At 37.7% G+C, this 21,956-nt stretch overlaps 1 protein-coding gene across 3 annotated transcripts in view; it reads left to right on the top strand.

Annotated features, from left to right (window-relative positions):
- The window catches only part of impact (impact RWD domain protein), a 73,354-nt gene extending 58,115 nt beyond the window's left edge, over positions 1 to 15,239 (top strand). For 2 of the 3 annotated variants that reach the window (XM_088641982.1, XM_088641981.1), the window contains exons 10-12: positions 398 to 532; positions 1,788 to 1,887; positions 13,716 to 15,239. In XM_088641982.1, coding sequence (XP_088498108.1) covers positions 398 to 532; positions 1,788 to 1,887; positions 13,716 to 13,720 — 240 coding nt within the window. In that variant the 3' untranslated portion in view covers positions 13,721 to 15,239. The remainder of the gene's footprint in view (positions 1 to 397; positions 533 to 1,787; positions 1,888 to 13,715) is intronic. The other variant, XM_088641983.1, reaches the window with a different exon arrangement.
- Positions 15,240 to 21,956: the final 6,717 nt, after the last annotated feature.

The following is a 21,956-nucleotide window of genomic DNA, read 5'->3' on the forward strand; positions in this document are numbered from 1 at the left end:
GGCTGAGCTCCAAAAGATGTTTTGCTTCTATACCAAGAAATAACTGCATTTTCAAGGCAACATTTTGAAATGCCTTAGGTTAGTTTAGAAAGATGGACATAAAGTCTCAATAGCAGGTTATAACTGACATCAGCAAAAAGCATTTAATATGTTTGTCTTTATATTCCAACTGTGATTTCTGCTAAAATAGCTCATTGAGATGTTTTGTAAGAAGCTGAGGTGTCAAACTTAAAGATTAAAGTGTCTAGCTTTTATCACTATTAACTTGTCCTGTGTAACTGTGCCTGTATTCTTATCCAATACACTTCGGCCATTTGTATAGAACATCCAGTGTATAAATGGGTGGATAAGATAAAGAATGACGGGGCCACATGTCTGTTTTCCTGTCCCTGTACAGATTTTAGATGTGCGCAATGTGATGGTGGTGGTGTCCAGATGGTATGGAGGGATTCTCCTTGGTCCAGACCGTTTCAAGCACATCAACAACTGTGCCAGGAACATACTCGTGGATGAAAACTACACCGAGTCAGGGGTAAGAAATGTTTGGAACAGATTCTCTCCAGTTTTTTTTTTACAGTGTCTGTAATCGTATGAATATATTACAGTTTTTGAAGTGCAATATAGAAGTGTATAATTTATGATAATGAGCAAAATTACCTCTAATTTAAATTACCAGATTCTTTTTTTCCATTTACCAGTCATTTAGACATTTTCTCTTGTGTAGTCTTGTCACACTTGGTATCAAACTGACTGTCAACATTTTTGTGATTGTAATCATAAAGTCGCTAGATGTTTGGTAAAAAAACTACACACAGGCTTATAGTTTTACGGTTCTGTACGCACACTTTCTACAATAGTAAAAAATGTAGTTAAAAGTATTGTTCTGAAATTCAGTGAAATTACAAAACCAGAGGTGAACCCAGTCCTGGATTCCGTGTAATGGTGCATGATGCTTATATTATGATTACACGTTAAGCCATCAGCATCGTGCCGATATGTCTTAACAGATCATAAAGAGCAGCTCACAAACCTGAGTACAGCATTGCACATTTTTTCACAAAATTGATTTGCAGTTTTGATTGCCTGACGAAAACTTGATTATTTGATATGTTTGTTCTTGTCAATGTTAATGTCATTTTAAAAACTGCTAGCGTGTTTTTGTTTTTTGAACAATGTTATGATAATATTGCATCATTCCTTGTGGAAAATTTTAATTTGTCTGGACACAGGTGTTAAAAAGCTGTGTTAATAGCTAGCAGGCTAAAAGGTTAAAAGCAGTGTTTCCTATGCCAGAGATTTGTATTGACAGTATTTTGTTTTGATCTGTCTAAAGTTAGTTTTCAGGATAGGATTTTGTTATACCAAGTATTTGGTTCAAGTTCAAGTTTTAGTTCTAGTTTATTGTCATATATACTTAAGTACAATAAAATGCTCACTTTTGTGTTTTCCTCACATGCCAAATGACAAAATTGATGACATAAAAGATGACATAACATTGACATAGCAAATGCCATCACAAATGCCATTACCTGTCCTTGCTCCATTCCTGTTCACTTTTTACACTTTTGACTTCAGGCTCTGAGGCATGTCATCTGCAGAAGTTTTCGGATGACTCTGCAATTGTGGGGTGTATTAGTGAGGGGAGAGAGGAGGAATATAGGAGCTTGATTACCAACTTTGTGGAGTGGTGTCATCTTAACCATCTCCAGCTAAACACCAGCAAAACTAAAGAAATGGTCCTGGACTTTCGAAGGAATAAGTCTCCGCTAAACCCTGTTTCCATCCAGGGTGAGGACATAGAGGGGGAGCAGTCCTACAAGTACTTAGGGGTACACCTGGATGATAAGCTGGAGTGGTCTGTTAACACTGACATCCTGCACAAGAAAGGTCAGACTCTATTTTCTTAGGAGGCTCAGGTGCTACACATTTTTTGTGAATCACTGGTGGCAGCGGCCATCTTCTACGTTTTTGTGTGCTGGGGCAGCAGCATCATGACAAGAGATGCAAATAGGCTCAATAAACTTATCAAGAAGGCTGGCTCTGTGTTGGGGTTGAGCCTTGACCCCCTGGAGGTGGTGGCTGAGAGGAGAATGCTGACCAAGCTCACAGCCATCATGAGCAACGCCTCTCATCCACTTCATGGGACTGTTATTGGGCAGCGGAGCACTTTTAGCAACAGACTGCTTCAGCTACGGTGTTCAAGGGAACGTTTCCGCAGGTCTTTCCTCCCGGCAGCTGCCAGGGTGTATAATGCTGCTAGGACTGTTAGCCCTTCATTTGCTCTTCTATGCACAGCATGTTGCACCATTGTACTTTTTTTGGACACTCAATCTGTATAAACCTATGCACATTTTGCACATATTTTATTGTTTTTACAGTGACTATGAGCATATTTTGCACATACCTATGTATTTATTTCATGTTTATTTTGTATTACTGTACGTATTTTAATGTTTTGTCTATTCTGATGTCTGTTTTTGCTTGTCTTGGGCTGGACTGCTGTAACACATCAATTTCCCTTCAGGATCAATAATGTCTTATCTATCTGTCTATAGGAACATTGTAGCAGCTGTGTATAAAATTCAGCAGTGGCGGTATTTTCAGTTCTGTGCAAAACTGGTAGCAGTATTTTGAGATCAGTGCAAAACAGAGGGGTGTAAGTGGGGGAGGTATCTCAGTGCAATGTAAATGCATAATCAGGAAAAATGTTTAAATTCCCAGATTAAAGCATTATAACCAAGGCAGCAGTCCTAATCCGAACATTAGCCCCACATTCCTGTTTCCATGAACAGACATTGACCACGAGGAGATTGAAAACGTTCTAGGACTCCACATAGCCATGGGTCTTGTGGCTAAGCCTACACATCTCATCCACTGGTAAAAGACTGCTCAGAATATCAGCTGGGCTTTCGGTTTCTCTAATGGCACATCCTGGAGCTGCTTCTGAAGGCTGAGCTCCTGCTAATTGCGTGGAAAAAGCAGGAGAAAGTAGACCGTCTACTTCTACAAAACCTGCCCTAACAGACTAGCCTGTGCCCAGCAGCATGCATCTGACAAAAACTAGACACCTGACCAGTAATACTGACACCTGGCCTGTTAGTGTAATTATTAGGCTGTCGTCATCACTATTTTTGTTCTGGTCATGGAAAAGGATGATTGCTTCCAAACAGCAGCCAGTAGCTGCTAGAAAGCGATTCCTGCAGTTTCTGTGTCACCTGGTTACATGATCAACACATTATCTTGATGAAATGAACCACAAGGTGATAAAACATTAAAAATAAGTGAAATAGAAATGTGATCATTTGTTATTTTGTGTTATTTTTATGAAGGACTGGGCCATTTTCTCCGACAGTTGAGGTTTTTGTTAATAGAATTTGTGACTCATCTTTGTGTGGTGCTACTTTAACGCGTGTTGCAAGCGAACACAGTCCTTGTGTGTCTGCGAGTGTGGGAGTGGGAGTGTGGGGATGCAAAGAGCCACAGCACAGTCCCGAGAAGGTCTGAGGTGAGAATTCCATTTCCAGAGAGCATTGAAGGAGACACACACAAATTACAGCAGTGTTTATAGTCAAACTCCAGTATGAATGTTACCAGTCACTGTATGTTATTACCATAAATGTAGGTTTATGATTGAGCATTTCACTAATGGCACAGTGAACCTCCTTTCAGCTCTTTCTCTGTACAACAGCAGGTGTCTGTTGAAAATTCCCTCAAGACAGGTCAGGAGTAATGACCCCAGTCCAGAGTCAGATTTCTAAAGGGGTTGGCGGCTAACATTAATTTAGTATTCATTTATGAATTAAATTATCCTGTTCACTGAGGTGTTGGTATTTATATAATATATATTATTTCCTAGCCATAGTTACTCAGGATTAAAGATCATTTGTCATTTAATCTTTAATACCTTGATGGTAGGAATTGGTTCGTTGAAGGGAATAAAACTCATGTCAGTGTATTATATTAAATGTTATTTAAATATTGATTTGGCTCTGTCAAAACTGTTTCGTTGCTTCTCAGTTGAACTGTCCATTGCATCCAGACTCTCTCTATCACCTACTAGTGTTGAAGCAGAGACTGAGATTTGTATTACAGGGGCATTTTAGAGAAGAAATAGACATTATCTAGTATTCTACCTTGTGCCCTTTGGCTGTCAGGTGAGGCTGTGGCTCTTCATGACCCCTTTGAAAGAAGTGACTATGAGGAATGGATGGGTAAAGTAAATTGAGGTGCTTGGCTTAGAAGCACTCCATATCTCTCATTTTAGTCCAGGTTTGTATGATTTTTCTGTAAGGTTGCAACTGTGATGCTCAGATCATTTCAGGTGAGACGGAACTGTCCGCTTTTTATACATATCAGAATAACTAAAGCACATCAAAGCTATGCTGTAGAAGCTGCCATTTTCTGCAGCCATTTGCTCAACAAATCATGCATTGAAAGCGCTTCTTTTCATCAGCCAAAGTTAAAATGTTTCTTGAAAATCTTTCATGAAATTGTTTTTCCTCTTTTTATGAAAAACATAAAATGACTTCCAGCATGTATGAGGAGCATCATTTTTGAAAATGTTTCCTAATTTGTGCTTAACTTAAAGAGGAGCAGTGTCCATAAACGGAGCTCATTATACTGGCTGCCAGTGGGGAAGGAGAGATGAGCAAGAACAAAGCTACAGGACGGGCAATTAACATTTAGCTACCATTTCTGATCCAACCCAGGTTATTTTGCCATTATGTCTTTATCCCGAGATTTTTTTTCTTCAGTAGGATCAAGGATCTCTTCTTTTTTTGTTTCATTTTTGTATCTAAAGATAAAAGCCTTAAAAACAATGTTCGGACTTTGTGAAACCAAAATAAAGGAAAAGGAAACTGCTATTTACACCCTTTAAGCACTCGCGAAACAATAAGTTAATGAGTAATTTTCTGGGACATCCTGTATCAAGATACAAAATGTCTTCTAAAAGAAATAAATAATGTCTTTTGATGAACCGAGGAAAAATGGACTTCTACAAATACATCAGATTCATTGTCTTTTAACAACAGTGCTTAGAAACATTTTTCAGAATGCCTTAAGTAATTTAAGTTAATTTTGTATTAGGATTGTCAGACAAATAATATTTATGAAGCTAAGAAATCTTTTTAAAGTAGTTTCTTTATGTTAATTTTGAAACAGCAGTGTATTTAAGGGAACTGTCACTCACTAGTCAGGTATTGGAAATTATAAGTAATGTATTTTTTCCTTCATAATCATACAGTAGGTTCATAAGTATGAATTTAGTTTTAAAATCCTGCTGCTTATTCTGAAGTTTTTTTTTGTCACATGGTAATCTGGGTGATTCATAATTTAACCTGTGATAAAGTAAACTGTAAAGTATTTATTCCTGAGCAATATACAGTAAGAATTCAACATTTTCCTATGTGTTAGTAGGGCAGGTTTTTTCATAAAGAGGAAAATGTGGTTCTTCGTTTAAGAAGATTTTGCAACCCCCCAGGGCTGTTAGCCTAATAGTAGTGTTTTCTCACAGTAATGTGGTTCTCTAGCTGTGAGCCCGAGTCTAGCCCTGTGTTTTCTGGTCGCCTCCTAAAACATTTCTAGAGGAACATGAAGCATTTGTGAGTGGTTGGGATTTCCATGTGAGATGCTTCTCACTCTCGAGGAATTATCATGTGGATTCATGACCCATCAACAGGACAGGGTAGGGCCAGCCTCTGGATTACAGGCTCAGTGGCCTGCTCTATGGGTGGAGTAATCATGAGGGCCCCGCAGAAGGTCCCATTTAGTACTAAGGATATTTATAAAGAGAAGGGAGATCAGAACTACATATAGCACAGAAACACTAAAGTAGGCTTCTGGGCCGTATTACATCTCAACCTAGTGAGGTGCTAACCTTTTGGTGTGAGTGAGCTCTGCTAATCTCAGAAATAAGATGTGTTCCTGCTACTGACCCCTGAAAGGAGCAGGGTGAGGTGAAGGACCTTGAGCTGTGAGCCTGCAGGGCATTAGACAGTGACTCCGCATGGAAGAGCTCTGCAGGGCGGAGGGTCCCGCAAGAGAAGAAACCCCCCTGAGCAGGAGAGTGACGGGGAGTGAATGAAGGACCTGTGAGGACGTGGGCAGCTGGAAACGACAGCCCAGCCAGGGGGACAGGAGTGCTTGCCCTGCCCCTCAGGTGCCCTGTGCTGGAGACACAGGAGTTACACGGCAGAGACATTGAGGGTTGGAGGGCAAGCAGGGGTGTGCCGTCTCCTCATGATTTACTGAACTCTCCAGTGCTGCTGATTAACAGCTTAGCTTTTAATCACTATCACAGAAAAGCTCAGACCCAGCTAATCCAGGTAGGCCGGAGACCGTCATTCCCATGGTCTGGTGATGGCCAAGGGCAGTGACCTCGGTGCAGAGTAGAAAAAAATAGTTTGGCCTTGCCAGGGCTGTTTCAACAAAGTCCATTTCACAGACCGTGCAGCGTGCTCAGAAGAAAACATCCTGTCTAGACAGAAATTATAGATCAAAAGATACAATTTCTTCCGTTTTTAATAGGAGAGTGTCAAGTGTACATTGCTCATGCAAAGCCATGTCTTGGTTTTAGTACATAATCCCCTTGGCAACAATATCTAGTTCTTCTTCTTTAAAGCAGGAATTGGTATTTTGAGAAAAAAAAAAGATATAATAAATAAAATAAATTTACTTACAATAAATAGGGTTTCTTAGGCTCTTTGAAATATAGACTTCTCTTTTTTCCTGATTTCTCAGTCTACACATTTTTATGTGTAGTCTCAAAAGTGTTATTTTTCCAATAAGCAAGTATTCAGTAAATTAACCTTCTGCAGTGTGTGATGTGAGAGGTGTCAAATGTTTCTCTTTGCTTGGCCATTGTGGTCACGCAAAGTGCCCGTTAGAAAAACAGACAAAGAGTACAGCCGTTTGTTAAATAAGAAGGTGATTTCATCCATAGCCTTTGGTAGAACAGTTTCTGTATAGTTAATAGCCCTTTAATGAGCTTGAGATCTAAAAGAAAAAGCAAGAGAGAACTGCTTTTTCCACAGTAGCATTTATATCAAAAGTACGTAGCATTTAAAAAAACAAAATGGCTACATCTTCCCTTGCTTTATTTATTTTTCTTTATTTTTAACATTTACATCCACACATGCAGAATATAAATATATATTGAGCATAAACATAATACATTTACAAAAGGTATAACTTGTGTGACTTACAATAATATATTTTACAAGGCAATTAATCCATATTAAATATTAAAACAATCCAATGGATAAATGCAACATATATTTGAAGGTAAAGTAAATGCTTCCTGAAGTAGGCATCATTTTATCAATCTTATAATAATAATAATTGCTTTCACTTATATAGCGCTTTTCTGGACACTCCACTCAAAGCACTTTACAGGTAATGGGGATCCCCTCCACCACCACCAGTGTGCAGCCCCACCTGGATGATGCACCAGTACGCTCCCAACACACCAGCTCTCAGTGGGGAGGAGAGCAGAGTGATGAAGCCAGTTCAGAGATGGGGATTATTAGGAGGCCATGATTGGTAAGGGCCAGTGGGAAATATCACCGTAGAAAAGACACAAGGGATTCCAGCTGCTCTTAAATATATTATCCTATCCTGTAAAGATGCAGCAGGTCTTTCGAGAGATGTGTGTTCAGTTGTTACTGTAGGTGAAGCTGTAGGCTAACGGGCGTGTTTGGCTTGTGCTTCCAATCAGTAAGACCATGTTTGTTCGTATTGTGACTGACAGAAGTAAACACTGAGAATAGCTGGATAAAATTAAGCTAAAAATCTGGGTAGATTGAAATGGTCAGTTCAAGATTCCAGATGGCATTTTTAAAATGTACTGTTGTATTTTGAAGAACTTATATTTGTAGTGGTTTGATATAAAATAAGCTTACTTGTAAAAAAAATAATGTCATTTTGACTTTAAGATCATTCAAAATAGGATAATATTTTATAATCTGATACAGGACAAACCTTTTTCTGATTAGTGCATTGTCTTTTCTTGTTCTTTTTAATGTCATTGTACAACAAATCCCCAGAGCTCTCCTCACAAGTGTGTTGTTCTTTTTTAGTCATTCTTGCTTTTGGGTGGCTAGAAGCTGACTATTGATTAATTTTCACACATGAAACTTACTAAGAAGTGTGTTTTGCACAGATGGGTCTAAGACTGAGATCAGCTATAGTCTCTAGGAGTGTTGTATGCCGCCTGTGAGGTTGGGCACATCGTGGCCATGTTTTTGTGTGGGTTAAAGCTGCAGACAATGTCCTGACCGTGTCTGCAACAGATAATGGGGAAAATAGGAATCAGAAACTACAGGAAGCTGTTTCATTACAGGCTCTTTCTCCCTCCATTGATAAACATTTATAGTTTGTTGTTGAAATACAGGAAGTGTGTTGTGTTATTTTAATTTTATAGAGTACCTCTTTCTAATTGCCAAAAATATTAGTGTCAGTAGGAATGAGTAGTCCATTTGGTAGTACCTCTGAGGGTGGGAACTGATGTCAAAATAAAGATTATACTTAAATTGTACTTAATAATTTAAATACTTAATATTTATACTTAAATGTCTCAATTTGGAGCAAATCTAAGAAAAGCTGAATATATTATTACATTAATGGAATCTGGCTTAGAAGTGTGACAGTGCACAGTGACTTGAAATGTATTCACCCCGTTCCCAATTTGTTGAATTCCAAATCAATTATACTCATTTTTAAGGGAGTATTTTTAAACAAAACATTCATGTTTAAAATGATCACTTCTATGGGTAAAAGAGGTTATATGTCACCAAACACTCCAAAATAAACTCCTCAACTAAAACATGTTGATTTCATTAGTATTTGCTGCTCTCTTATTTTATCTGCTAGATGTGAAAATCTGTGTGACTTTTGAGTGCTATTGAAATTCGTATTGCACCCATCACAGTAATTAGGTTTAATTCTGGATGCTGCACCAGTGTACACCGAAATAATCCTTGTTGCTATTAAGAGAAAAGAATGCCGTTGTTTTAAGCAGCCAGTTCTTGCACAGCTTCCAAAGTTTTCAAAGGGCAGTTTGTTTCTGTTCAACACTTACTGTCGTATTCTGTTATGTCCCATTATGTTATTAATTTTCATTGATGTTTCTTTCATTTATTGTTTTGTTTTTCCACACTAATATATTCCTCTTGGGCAGGGGGTCATTGTAAGCAAAAACATGTTTTTGGCTGATTTTCCTGGTTAAATAAAGAATTACTATAAAACAAGCTGGATTCATATATCATCAGTGTTTGATGTATTAAGTCAAACTAATGTTTTGTTTCACACCTGAGGCTATCAGAGTTTGTTAGTGATCATTTACAACACTAATAAGTGATAACAAGAGTGCCTGTATAATGCTGTTATGGTAATCATATGCCCAGTGACTAAACACACACCAGTGGTTAAGCAGTAAAATGAATAAGATATTTGGTGACATTTTTCAGAAACATACTCCTGGTTCCATAATCTTCCTAGTACTATCCTAGGGATAAATAATGGAACACAAATGCCAGTGCTGTCTTATGTGGAAGGCACTTTTTCACAAGAATTGTCAAGTGTAAGAACATAAGAAAAAGAAAATGCATAATTACTACATACAGTAAGTAGTACATAACTTGAACATAAACTACAAATATTTATATATCGTACATAAGAACAGTTACAAATAAGAGGAGAACATTCAGCTCATCGCCTTGTTCGGTGGTTAGTAGCTAATTTCAAGAAGTAAGCCAGGGTATTGACTTCAGCTACGTGGCTGGGCAGCTTGTTCCAAACTCCCACAACCTTTAGGGTAAAGAAGTATCTCCTGTTCATGGTTTTTGAAGTGCACTCATAGTTTCCAATGATACCCTCTAGACCCTGTTTCACTATTCATTCTGAACAAGACTGGGTTTACTTTACCTATGCCTTTCAGAATGTTTAATATTTATATCCAATCCCATACCAGTCATTCCCATTCAAGACTAAAAAGGTTTGTTTTTTTCAGCCTGTCAGTGTGGAACATTCCCTTGAGCCCCAGAATGTTTCTGGTTGCTCTTCTCTGGACTGCATACTAAGCACCAATATTTTTACTGTAACACAGTGACCCAAACTGTACCATTTTCCAAATGAGGCATAGTTATTAGTGCATTATACAATTTAAATAAGAGATTCTTTGATTTAGTTGCTACACTGTTAACTATACAGTATATCCTAATATTGTGTTTGCCTTTCTGATTGTTTCTATTAATTGGCTATTCACTGTTTGCTAATCCTCTTAATTTGCTGTTTTCTGCAAAGTTGACACGTTTACTAAATAGATCATGAATATATATTAAGAAGAGCAGGGGTCCTAGTACAGATCCCTGCTGTACTTTATTAATTAAATCACACCAGTTTGAGCATTCGCCCCTTATCTGTACCATCTGTTTTCTATTTAATAACCAATTCTCGATTCAAACACTTGCATATAACTGAATGTCTGTTGTTGGACACAGTGTGTAGACAATTTGAATGCATATGGTGTAAATCTGTACCGTTACCAAAATAGTGACAAAGCTGCTTACTGAGGTGAATGTGATCTCATTTTTCCATGTTTATTTCTAGACAGTAGGCAGAGGCAGCTTAATTGAAGCTGTAATTACTTTGAACAAAACTCTGCTTCACCAACAACAGTCTTAATTCAACAAAAGTTCCTTAATACTCAGCCAGTAAGTGCCTATATTGAATTCTCTTACACTTCAATTGAAGGTCCCTTTGAAAAAGTCTTTCTATTGATTTTTTAAGGACCTTGCAAACCTCAATATATATATTGACCATCTTCCTTTCAATTTTGGCTTTAGAGTGTTGCAGTAAATTTCAGTTAATTTGTCAGAGCATTGATTCCTGTACCTGGCGGTAGCTTCATTGTGTGTGTGAATTCAAAATTAATTCAGAATGACCTATAAAGAAACAAACCATGCAGAAATTGTTTGCAAATTACTTAGAAGAGGTAAACTTAAAAAGTACAGGTTGGTGTTGTGAATCGTGAATTTAAAAGCGAAAGCCAAAGTTAATTTGTATTCTATACTTCCTATTGATCACAATGTCATGACAGTGGGGAGCAGAAGACAAAATACACCATACATTAATTGAGGAAAAAATAAATATACCATGTGTATATATAGTACACACATAGGGAAATAGAGAAAGACAAGTAATAGGGAAACACTGAAAGAAGAAAGACTGGAGGCATAATGATGAAGTGATTCATTGTCATATAATGATTCAAATCTAGTTTAGCTTTTCTGACTGTGTTTTTTATTCAGCAAAAGTCATACAGATTCCATTGCAGTGCTGTTTACAATTCTGATAAGAAATATTTAAATTGTATTAACTTGTATTAACTGTATTAATTTGTGATATTTTAAGATCTTTTTTAATCATTGCAATAATTCAATTCCAAATATGCAAACAATACTAAAAATCATAAACAAGAACATGCATGGTTAATACAAAAACTGTAATTGTTACAATTTTGCAATAACGAAGTATCAACATTCAGCTGTTCACTTTTGCAGTCTTATTCATTTCCTTGGACTGTCAGCAATTGCAATAATGTGGATGCCTTATGGAAACAAGCCAGTGCACTTCAGTGAGCACAGCATCAGAAGATAACATCTAACATTTTCTAGAAGTACTCATTGGGATGAGAAGGTTATCAGGGATTGAACAAAATTAATTTTGTAATTAAAATTTGTATTCTTTGCACGCATTTTCTGTGGTTCACAGAGGTAGTGTTTGACTGTCGCAAGCATGAATATTTTATTAGAGGGGGAACTCCTCTGGCATGCTGTGTAGCCTGTGTGTGTCTGCAGACTTAGTTGTCTGTACCCCATGAGAAAAAGAATCCATAATGATTCTGTCATTAAAATGAATCTGTCCTATGATGAATAATTATGCTTCAGCAGCGCAGTTATCCAGAAAATGAAAATTATTGCTTTTCACTGCCAGATCCCTGGTGTCTGTGGCATCCTTTGGGCTATATAAACACAATAGGAAAAAACGATACTCTGCAATGAAGGGTATTTTCAAATACCAAGCATCTGCAACAATGTGAATGCCATTACTTATAGCTGCCAGAATAGGCAGAGCTATTAGTTTTAGCAGTCTTGACCCTTGTCAGATTAATATTTAGTTGTAGCAGGCATGCAGAATATTCCATGGATGGAAATAAAAACAGCACATTGATCAAGTGATGCAGATGAATGAGTGCAGAGACAATGTCACTAGTGACCCTTTCACAAATGAGGAAATCGGTGGTTCCTGTATTGCTAACAACATCATTAATGTTCTGTTACCTATAAATACATATTTATTTCAAACAAAGTTTATTAAACCTTCTGCGCCCTCATGTTGTTTTTTAAGCCTAGCTACGTATGTTATGACAGAATCTGTGAGAAACTATTGTTGTTTGTGCATGAATTAATGTTTGCGTTTGTAATTAGCTTTTCATCAGAAAGAGGCTTTTAAAAAGAAGCTGATTGCTAACGAATGGATGCAAATTAACATCACAACATGCTAAAATTCCACTGGAGAAAAAGTACAGAAAGTGAATTTAAACTTTGAAAAAGTCTTGTTAAAATTTTTGGCATTGAAAAATGTGTAATGAACTTGTGGATTTGTCCACAAGTCCATGCTAAGCTCCAAACTAGATATTATTCACAATTCAGTATCATCTGATCTCTTCTTCTTCCGGGTTTTTAGAAATTACATAAGTGCGGAATTAAACACAATTTCAAAGTACTGACTTTTAAGATCAGTTGATGTAATCAATATCCAACCTTCACTCAGGAGAGCACTAGTTTTTATTGGTCTACCTTTAATCAACAATTTCAGTTTTCTAAACAATTTAATTTTCAAAAATATACTCTGAGTTTTCAAGTTTTGTTTTGACCAATGAAACAAGGCAAGTTGTTAGTTTAAAGATCATTTGAAATGAAAGCTCGAAATCAAATTAAAACCTGTACCTTTTGAGAACTCAACATGTTTTCTTTAACAGGGACCAATGAAACTGTGTGAGAACATTTCTGGGCTATTATAATTCAATATTATTGAATAAGAATCTGTGCTACTTTAGTTTTCAAGTGAGTAATCTCATCAGTCAAAGGAAATTGCTGCCTGTTCCCTGTTCCCAGCCCTGGTTGCGGGGTAATTTTCAACTGACTTCTTAGAGCCCGGGTATGACCCTCTCCCTGTGTCCTGGCTACGCACCCTCCTCGATTAACCATTCGCCGTTTGTGCAGTAAATTTGATTTTGCTAAAAAGATGGTGTGCTGAAATTTAATGCAAATTCACACAAATGTATAATCCACATCCTCGCATGTATTCTGGACATCATAATCACTTTATCTGTTTCATTGCTCTTCTCATTAACAATCAGACTATTAGCTTGGAAGCAAGGAGAGGATTACATTGGGGAAAAAATACAAAAAGTACAGAAAATTCTGTTTATGATTTGTCCATTTTATAAATTAGATTATTTTTTATATGTTGTTACAGAATTATTCCTTTGATTAACTAGGTTTTTTAAAGAATGTTAGTTGTCTTGTCTGAAAAAGCAATGCATCTGTTTGATCTCAATAAGCCGATGTTCTTTCTAGATGAAGTACATGACCAGAGTACTGTCTCTTATTCTATCATGTTTTTTTTCTTCTGATGTTTTTCTTTTACAGGATGACTCAGCCAAAGCAGGAGGAAAAAGCAAAAAGCAACGGAACAAAAAGGGAAGATGAAGAATAGAACCGAACACACTATTTGCTACAAGAGACAATTTTCCATTTTACCACTTGAAGAAATGACCTCACATCTTTACCTTGAATGAGAAGTTAAATTATTCAGTAATGTAAGGCATCAGCCTTAAATTCCATGTTATTTGCACTTGTATTGTTGTATTTTCTTGTCAACACCAGCCTTAATCTGAGATAGATGCTTTTTGAATTCGGAAGACATCTGCTGTGGAAAAAGAGCGAAGATCATTTTTATCTTAAAGAAACTGTCTCCAAGAATAAACTGTACTTCACTTTAAGCAATAAGTGTGTTGTGAAATACAAATGGAAAGAAACCTGAAAGGTGCTTTGTATTCTTATCAAGTTTGGTTGGCAGAAAACATTATCCAAGATGACTTACTAAGGCATGCTTATTCTAATCATTTCAAAATTTACCAAAGAAAGAAAAAAAATATTAGAAGAAGTAAATTTGATAGCTTAACAATTAATAACTAAATAATTTGTTCACATAAATAATCATACATCAGTTATCTCTTTCTCACTCTATTTTGATAAAACTAATATTTTATTTAGTAATATTATAACATATTATATCAAGATAGAAAATTGAATAGCTGTTTCTTTCTACGTTCTCTGATTTCATGTGTTTTTATGAGTTTTCAGTTTTGAGTTTCCATTTTTTTTATGTGTCAGCATTTTGAAGATCCACAGTTGTAATCTTTGACCAAACAAGCCTAGACATAAGTAACGACTATCCTTTTTTCATGGTTTCAAGCTAAACCACTTCAAATTCTGGTACAGCTTATGCATAATTCATATGGGCAAAAATGAAGAGTCTTACTTCTGAATGTTAAAAATGACACTTAATTTCTTCACTCTGCCATTTAACTTAAAAATCAGATGCACATTTGAAATATAAAGTGTTAAAGGACATGCATTTTTCATTATTATTTTATTTCATTTTCCTTTTATACATAGATGGTTTTGCGCACTTGACAATAATTCCAGTTCTGAAGAGAAACTAATAAGAACAGCATCATTAAATATATTATTGTGGAAGGCTATGAAACGCTTTTGCGTTATTGATCTCATAACATGTTGCAATATGGAGGCCTGGGCCATAGTATTGTTGTATTTTGCTCTCTATATCACTTTCCTGTATGTAACCAAATGGTATTTGTTCCTAAAGAATAAATGTATCATTTCTGTAGCAGAGGTTAAACGTTTAAGCAAGGACGTTAAGTAGTACTAGAGATACTGTATTACTACTTATATAAATAACTATACTTCCACTATATATCTTTCTCAGATATTAGTGCTTTTTTATGATTTTCATTTTAAGGTTTTACCAGATTTATAGCACTTTCCTGATGCCCCCACCACATCATTATCTGATTATCTGTGCATTGAGTAAAATGTGGCCTTAAAACAGGAATAAGAGCCTATCAGAATAAAAGCATGCTTAGTTTCCTGTGTTGTTAGTTTTGATGCATACAGAAAAAATAGCACCTGTAATGGATATTAAAATCCGTAAGCTGACCAGATACAGTGGTCAGCTTCCAGTATTGTCAGGAGGATGCTTATGGAACTAAGATGACGATATCTCTATGTATCTGGACGAATATCTCTGCATAATGTGTCCTTGTTTTCTTAAAAAAAGAAAACTTATATCTGTGCATTTTATCGATTAAGAAAAATTGATTTATGTTCTAACTTTTCTGTGTATTAGATCTACTGCATGTAGTTGGAGATTGGAAAATGTATGAGTAGCGAGTGACAGACTTTGCCTTGGGAGGAGAACAGAAGGGAACTCCTATGGTGTGGGTAGATTTAGGTGTATAAGTGAGCATCCTTCAGGACCACCGTCATGATCACGCCACACGGCTGCACAGACCCGAGAATGTGCTTGTGAACGTTGCATATCAAAGTACACCACTCTGAGGAGGCTGTTGGGATTTCTCAGAGCTAAGATTGGGCAGAGTCCACCGTCCTCTCTCTGGGAACCACACCAGCTTCCTGGGTGGCAGGCTTGGCCAGCACGGTTTCTGTCGCCGGGACGGAGACGGAGCCAGGAGACGGAGCCTTAGCAGCCCTTGCCACAAAAGAGGGGGCTTGCAGAACAGCAGGCACGGCCTGCATGGGTGGAGCTGAGCACCTAGGGGGTCAGAATGTGGCGTCGCGGGCAGGCGATGTCGTGAGGATGGGAGCAGTTCTGTGTCAGAGGTAACGGGGCATCTTCTGAGCGGGCAGCCATCAAGGAGCCGCTGTGGCAAGACCACGCTTATGTGAAATTTATAGTCCGCAGTTATTATTTCAGCTGCTAAGGAATGGACGTTTGCTACCACAATGTTGGTTACATTAGGAGAAGCGATAGTCACAACCTTAAATACTGCATCTAGCGGAGGAGGAGTGATTTCATATGGTAGATAAATACCTCTGAGAGGTGGTTTGGATAGTGCTTTCATTCATATTGGAACTCTCGTGTTAAATATGCAGATTTAATTATTTCCGTCAGTCCATTAGCTTCTAATGTTTTGCCATGTTGAGTATTTTTATGCTTTTAGATACATTAGAAGAACTCTTGCTCTTAATGCTGTAATACTGTAGTGTAAATGAGTCATCCTTTTTTAAATTCCTTTTTCAGAAGAGTTCTAAAGAGAATGCTAGATTTTAATTTGACATAATACATTATGAAAGTACAAACTGCCTATTAAAATATTTATGTTTGAAGTATAAAAAAAAACATACATATTTCCTTCACTATGTTTAATGGCAAAATGGCAAATCTTTTGGGTTTGTTTATACGCCAGTCACTGAGCCAGGATACATTCTGGTTTTGTGCATGTACTGTACAGTAGAAACTAATCTGTACAAATGATTTATTTCACTCTACACATCTTTGTTGTTTACAGTTAAGTAAATTAATGTACTGTACTTAAACTGAATTTATTTGCTTACTCCTCACTTCAAATGATTTCTTTCCAATAGACTTATTTAAACATGACTTATTGACATGTTTAAAATCTCAAAATCAAATGCTGACATTAATGCAGCAAGTTATTTACAGCTTACCGAAGTAAAGATTTGAAATTGATAACTTAGAGTGAAACTCAAGTGAGATTAAGTTTGAACAGTATATTATTTAAAAACCTTTTCACAGCACAAAACCTTCATTTTGAAAGCTGTCTAATGCAATTAATGAAATATCGACATTTGGTAGTTACCCAGACTTTGAAGTATAGCAATGACACTACAAAACAATATGCATGTGTGTGTAGTGTTCTGTAATGAAGAAAAGCGAGTTCTGGTTCATATATTCTGCATCAGAAGCAGTGTGCCAAGTCCTCTAACAGTGAAAGTTAAATCCTTTTTGCCCTGAAAGTCCAGTATTTGATTCAGCGGGTGTCTACACAACCTGGTCCCCTGGCCATCAAGGGCAGAAAAACTGAGATACAAGAAGAAAAGGGAAAGTGAGTTAGACTGACATTGCAATTTGTGGAAAGAGGTTGCAAGAAACCAAGTCACATCAAAGTGAAGCAGAGAAATAGGAGTCACTTTCTGAGTCTTCACTAAATGCCAAGTCATAATTGCCTAACTGCTGTACTTTGCCAAAAAAGAATCTAAATTGCCTCAGGTATTACATAAGTTGAAGTGTATAACAGAGAGATAAGACTTTCTTTAAGTGGATGCCAGGTTAAGGAGAATTTAGATTAAACCCAACAGTGAATGCAAAACAAAGGAGAAGAAATACAATTTAAGGTTTGGCAGAGTTCAGGTGTCCTGTCCTGTCCTGCAGAATGGAGAATTCAGTACCCTACATGACCCCTCCTTCATATGAATTTTGAAATTCTAGTATGCAGTTTATTCCAATACCCTAATGGGAAAGAAAAAGCAATCATACAACTAAGCATGGACATAAGGAAGAATGATAAATAAATAGCAAACGAGGCAGAAATAAGGCCAGAAACAGAGTGATGAACAGTTCAAGCTGGTTGTTTCAGACTGAAAGAGTGATCCCTGAGTGCCCCTAGAAAGAGCAGTAGGAGTGATTATTGCCTGTTTAGCAACATCGCATCTACAATTAGAATGGCATCTAAAATTTTGATCATTGTAATAAAACCTAAACCCAAATCCATCTCTGACAAGCTATACTGTAGATATTTCCAGTGGAACTGATCAAAAACCTGATCATACAATGAAAGAACAATGTCTTCACCAGGGTGTGTAATTCAGTGGAGGCGTCAGATCTTATCATGCATCATTAGACATCCAGCTTGTGTGTTAGCACCTTGGCATACAGCATAGCAAGTTAAGGAAATCAGAGAGAAGGCACAACAGCTCACAGAAAGTGCAGGATTATTTGCCTTTTTATATTGGTTATAGAACTGCAGTGTTAACATTATTCCAAAATGAACCTTTCTAATGGTATTAGGTTATCAATTCAAGCAGAATTGGGGCCAAAGTGTCAGCTAAAAGTCAGGATGGAAGCTATCCATGCTGGATGATTTACCTTTGTTATGTCCTGAAACTTGGCTTGTTTAGTCCAGAGAGGGATATAGGTGTCTCCAATACAACTGCCTCTGTAGGACAAAGTGTAGATGCAGAGCTCTCTGACAATCCTCCTGTGTGTTTAAACTTTTTTGTTTTGCTTAAAATTAAAAAGGGCAAAAGTGAAGTTTGTCTGCATATTATTTGACAATAAAACACTCTGTGTTGATCTAAAGGCAGGAAAATAAGCAATGCATTCATCTCAAAACTAAAGGCATGGATCAACTACAGTACCTTTAAAATTATACTTTTGCCTATATTTATGTATAAGAAATTTGGCACAATGTCCAATCAGAAAATTTAGTAATATTACTAAGACATGTAGATAAGCATTGCAAACTTATCTTCAATGAAGGCTTTTGACTGCGTCACACAAAATACAGGTGTTGTCTCTCAAGCCATGATTAAAATCAAGAACTTCCTCCAATAATAAAATGCCTGAAGCGAGCAATGGAACTGCGAACTGTAACAACATGGGTGGTATCGCTACATTTGGTCACTCCCATCTTCTGAAAAGAACTCGACCTTTGAACAGTTGCTTTCCATGGGTCGGTCTGCAGAATCCGGTGAATGAGCAGCAGGATCGAGCATGTGCAGCGGTGAGGCTGAACCCCTTCTGTTATAACTGTGGTGAGAAAGGTCAAGGTCTAGGGAACCATCAAATGTCAACAAATCCTGTGTCTGTGCAACCACGTCTGTGAACAATCTCGTCAAGATGCTCCATAGATGACGGTTCTCCGGTTCCCACAAAAGTCTTTAAGTATGTAAGGGCTCCTGTTGTGGCACACACAACTCACAAATTAGAGTTTCTTTCCAATGGGCTGTCCTCAACAAGCCTCTTGATTATCGATATTGTGATTTCCGAGTAGTCACAGATAACAACCCTCTCACCTACAGTATGTGCTTGGTACTGCCACATTAGATGACACAGGACATAGATGGCTTGCAGCACTGTTGCTGTACAATTTTGACATTCTCTAATGCTCAGGGGAGCAAAATACAGATGCTGATGATTGGTCACAACAGCCCGATTCCTCATACTTACATGATGGTGATGATTCATGACAAGTCAAGGAGAGAATTGGAAAGTTGAAAGCCAGGACAAAGATGTTGCTAGAAACATTTTCTTAGAGAAGGCTGTTTTCGAAGCTGTCAAACCAACAGTGGTCAAACTTTAGACTCTTGTACCAATCTGTGTTTCTGAAGTGGATGCTGCAGGGAGTAGTGAGAACCCTTTGGTAGAAAATTTGAGAACATTGTGTTTCCTTTCTTCTCTTTTCAGCAAGGTATAAACCTTAACTTCTTCCATTCCAGAAATTATTTTAATAGTTGGGGGTTTTATAATAAAAAGAAACATTCCCTGAATATAATGTAAATTCTATCTCTGCTTGCATCAATGCATAACAATATTGATGACGAGGATACTGTAAGATGGACAATAAACACACAGAAGACTGAGAATGTAAGTGGACTTTTATTAATCAGAGCAGGATTGGGAAACATGGAACAGCCATACTCATATGATCACATAACATGTACACAAAACCCCAGTCCCCCCCACCCAGTTAACAATGTCCCTGATATCTCCCAGCTATCCCAGATAAGCTCCTACAGTATCTATCCCTGCATGCTCTCCTGGGGCTGACATCACCAGGCACACAGCTTGCCAGCTTGGTGCCTCATCATTGCCTGATGAGGGCGCTAAAAAACTTTGGTCAAGCAAGAGAACTCCTCAGATGTTAGCAGCACCTGAAAGCACAGAGACAGTAAGTGAATGAGGCGTGGCTCGATTTAGAAGAATTGTTGAGTTCAGGCCTGAAGCTGAACCACAGTCCACTTATGTTGAATGTGTGGAACAGTTTTGCATAGCACTGATGAAATAAAAGCACTGTGATGTGTGCCCATAAGTTACGGAACTTGGCACAGCCACAGAAACCGAAGGACGGGACTTTTGATGAAATAGCTGTTATTGGGAACCTTTTTGAGCCACTGCTTATTGCTGAACGTTTCTGTTTCCAGCACCGTAACGAAAACGCAAATGAATCTGTGGCACAATATGTGGCGTTATATTGGCGTTAAAACAGGGTTCTGTAAACTGAGTTCAGAGCAACTTGAAATGATGCGCTACTGTACGTGACGCCTGTGGAAAGAAGCTCGTCAGCCGAGGTTGCCGTCAATGTTCGCTGAAGCGCACGAAATTGCTTTGCGCATGGAAGCGTTTGACAAAGAGTCTTTTCAGTGACGCAGGAGGAATGGGACTCCAGGAGCTGTACATAACTGGGAAAATGAAACCAACTGCTAAGACCGGGAGAAAGACATCGTTGCCGATACTGTGATGGTAAGAATCCAGATAAATGTTGTTTCATTTATTAACATTGAGATAGCTCAATGTTTCAACGGCGGCTAAACAGGTCGCGTTAAAAGGAGCCCATAGATCAAAGAAACTGCCGCAAGCTAAAGCAAAACAGCATGCTGCTAAACAAAGTACATGGAAGCAGAGCAGACTGTTCTTGCAATGTTTACGCTGTCATGCATTGGGAACAGGTCACCTTTTACAGCTAAGTTTATTAATGCTGGTTCCTTGGTCTCAATTATTTCCTATTACAGAGCAACCCCCCTGAGCAGTTATCAAAGGTGATGTCGCTGCATTGCAGTATGTGGAAGCAATTGGTTACAAAAACAGTTTAAATTGGAAAGGGATTAAACAAATTAGGCAAATACAATACAAAAGCCCAATAGAACAGCTGGATCTCAGAGGAGTTTAAAAAAGAACTAGGCACATTAATAGGAGTTAAAGTTATTATTTTTAATTGAATCCTTCAGTATCACCTACATTTTGCAAAAACAAAATGTTGCTTTTTACTATCAGGGAAGCAGTGGACAAAGAGCTGAAGAGATTGCAGTGTGTGGGCTGCTCCTGTAGTCCGTTTTGTGAAAAAGGGATAAAGGAATCTGTTTGTGTGGGGATTAAAAGTTTACTCTGAATACAGCCGTTAACAGTAAAGTATATCCACTACCCTGTGTAGAAGAGCTGACAGCTGCACTGAGCAGAGGAATGGTGTTCTCCAAAACTGTTTTAGAGTCAACTTACCAACAGGTCTCACTTGATGGCAAGTCAAAGAAACATGTCAGCATCAATACTCAACGCGGTCTGTATGAATACAATTAACTGCCTTTTGTAATCAGTGCTGCAACTGCCACTTTTCAGAGTGCAAAATGTGATGGAGGACTTGCTCAAAGTTGTCTGTTTAGATGTCTCGGTGTTTACATGAGACATGATGATGAACACTTGGAGAACTTGAGACAAGTGCCTCAATGCTTGCAAGAGAATGGATTTCGTGTGAAGAAACCAGGTGTGAGTTTGGCAAAAGACAAACTGAATATCTTGTGTATGTGCTAGATAAAAGTGGTATTCGCCCATCCCTTGAGAAAGTGCTTGCCATAAAAGAGGCAAGTGCTGCACACCCACCGATGCAGGGCATTTCTAGGATTGGTAAATTACTATGGTTGATCTGTTCCAAACCAAAGCACTATGTTTGCTCCACTTTACCCATTGCTAAAAGAAACAGAAAAACTAGAAAAGATGCTTTCAACAAAGACAATGAGCTGCTGAAAGGAGACCAGATCTTCTAAAACTCC

Source organism: Lepisosteus platostomus, chromosome 8 (genome assembly GCF_059453375.1).
Source record: "Lepisosteus platostomus isolate fLepPlt1 chromosome 8, fLepPlt1.hap1, whole genome shotgun sequence".
Classification (NCBI taxonomy): domain Eukaryota; kingdom Metazoa; phylum Chordata; class Actinopteri; order Semionotiformes; family Lepisosteidae; genus Lepisosteus; species Lepisosteus platostomus.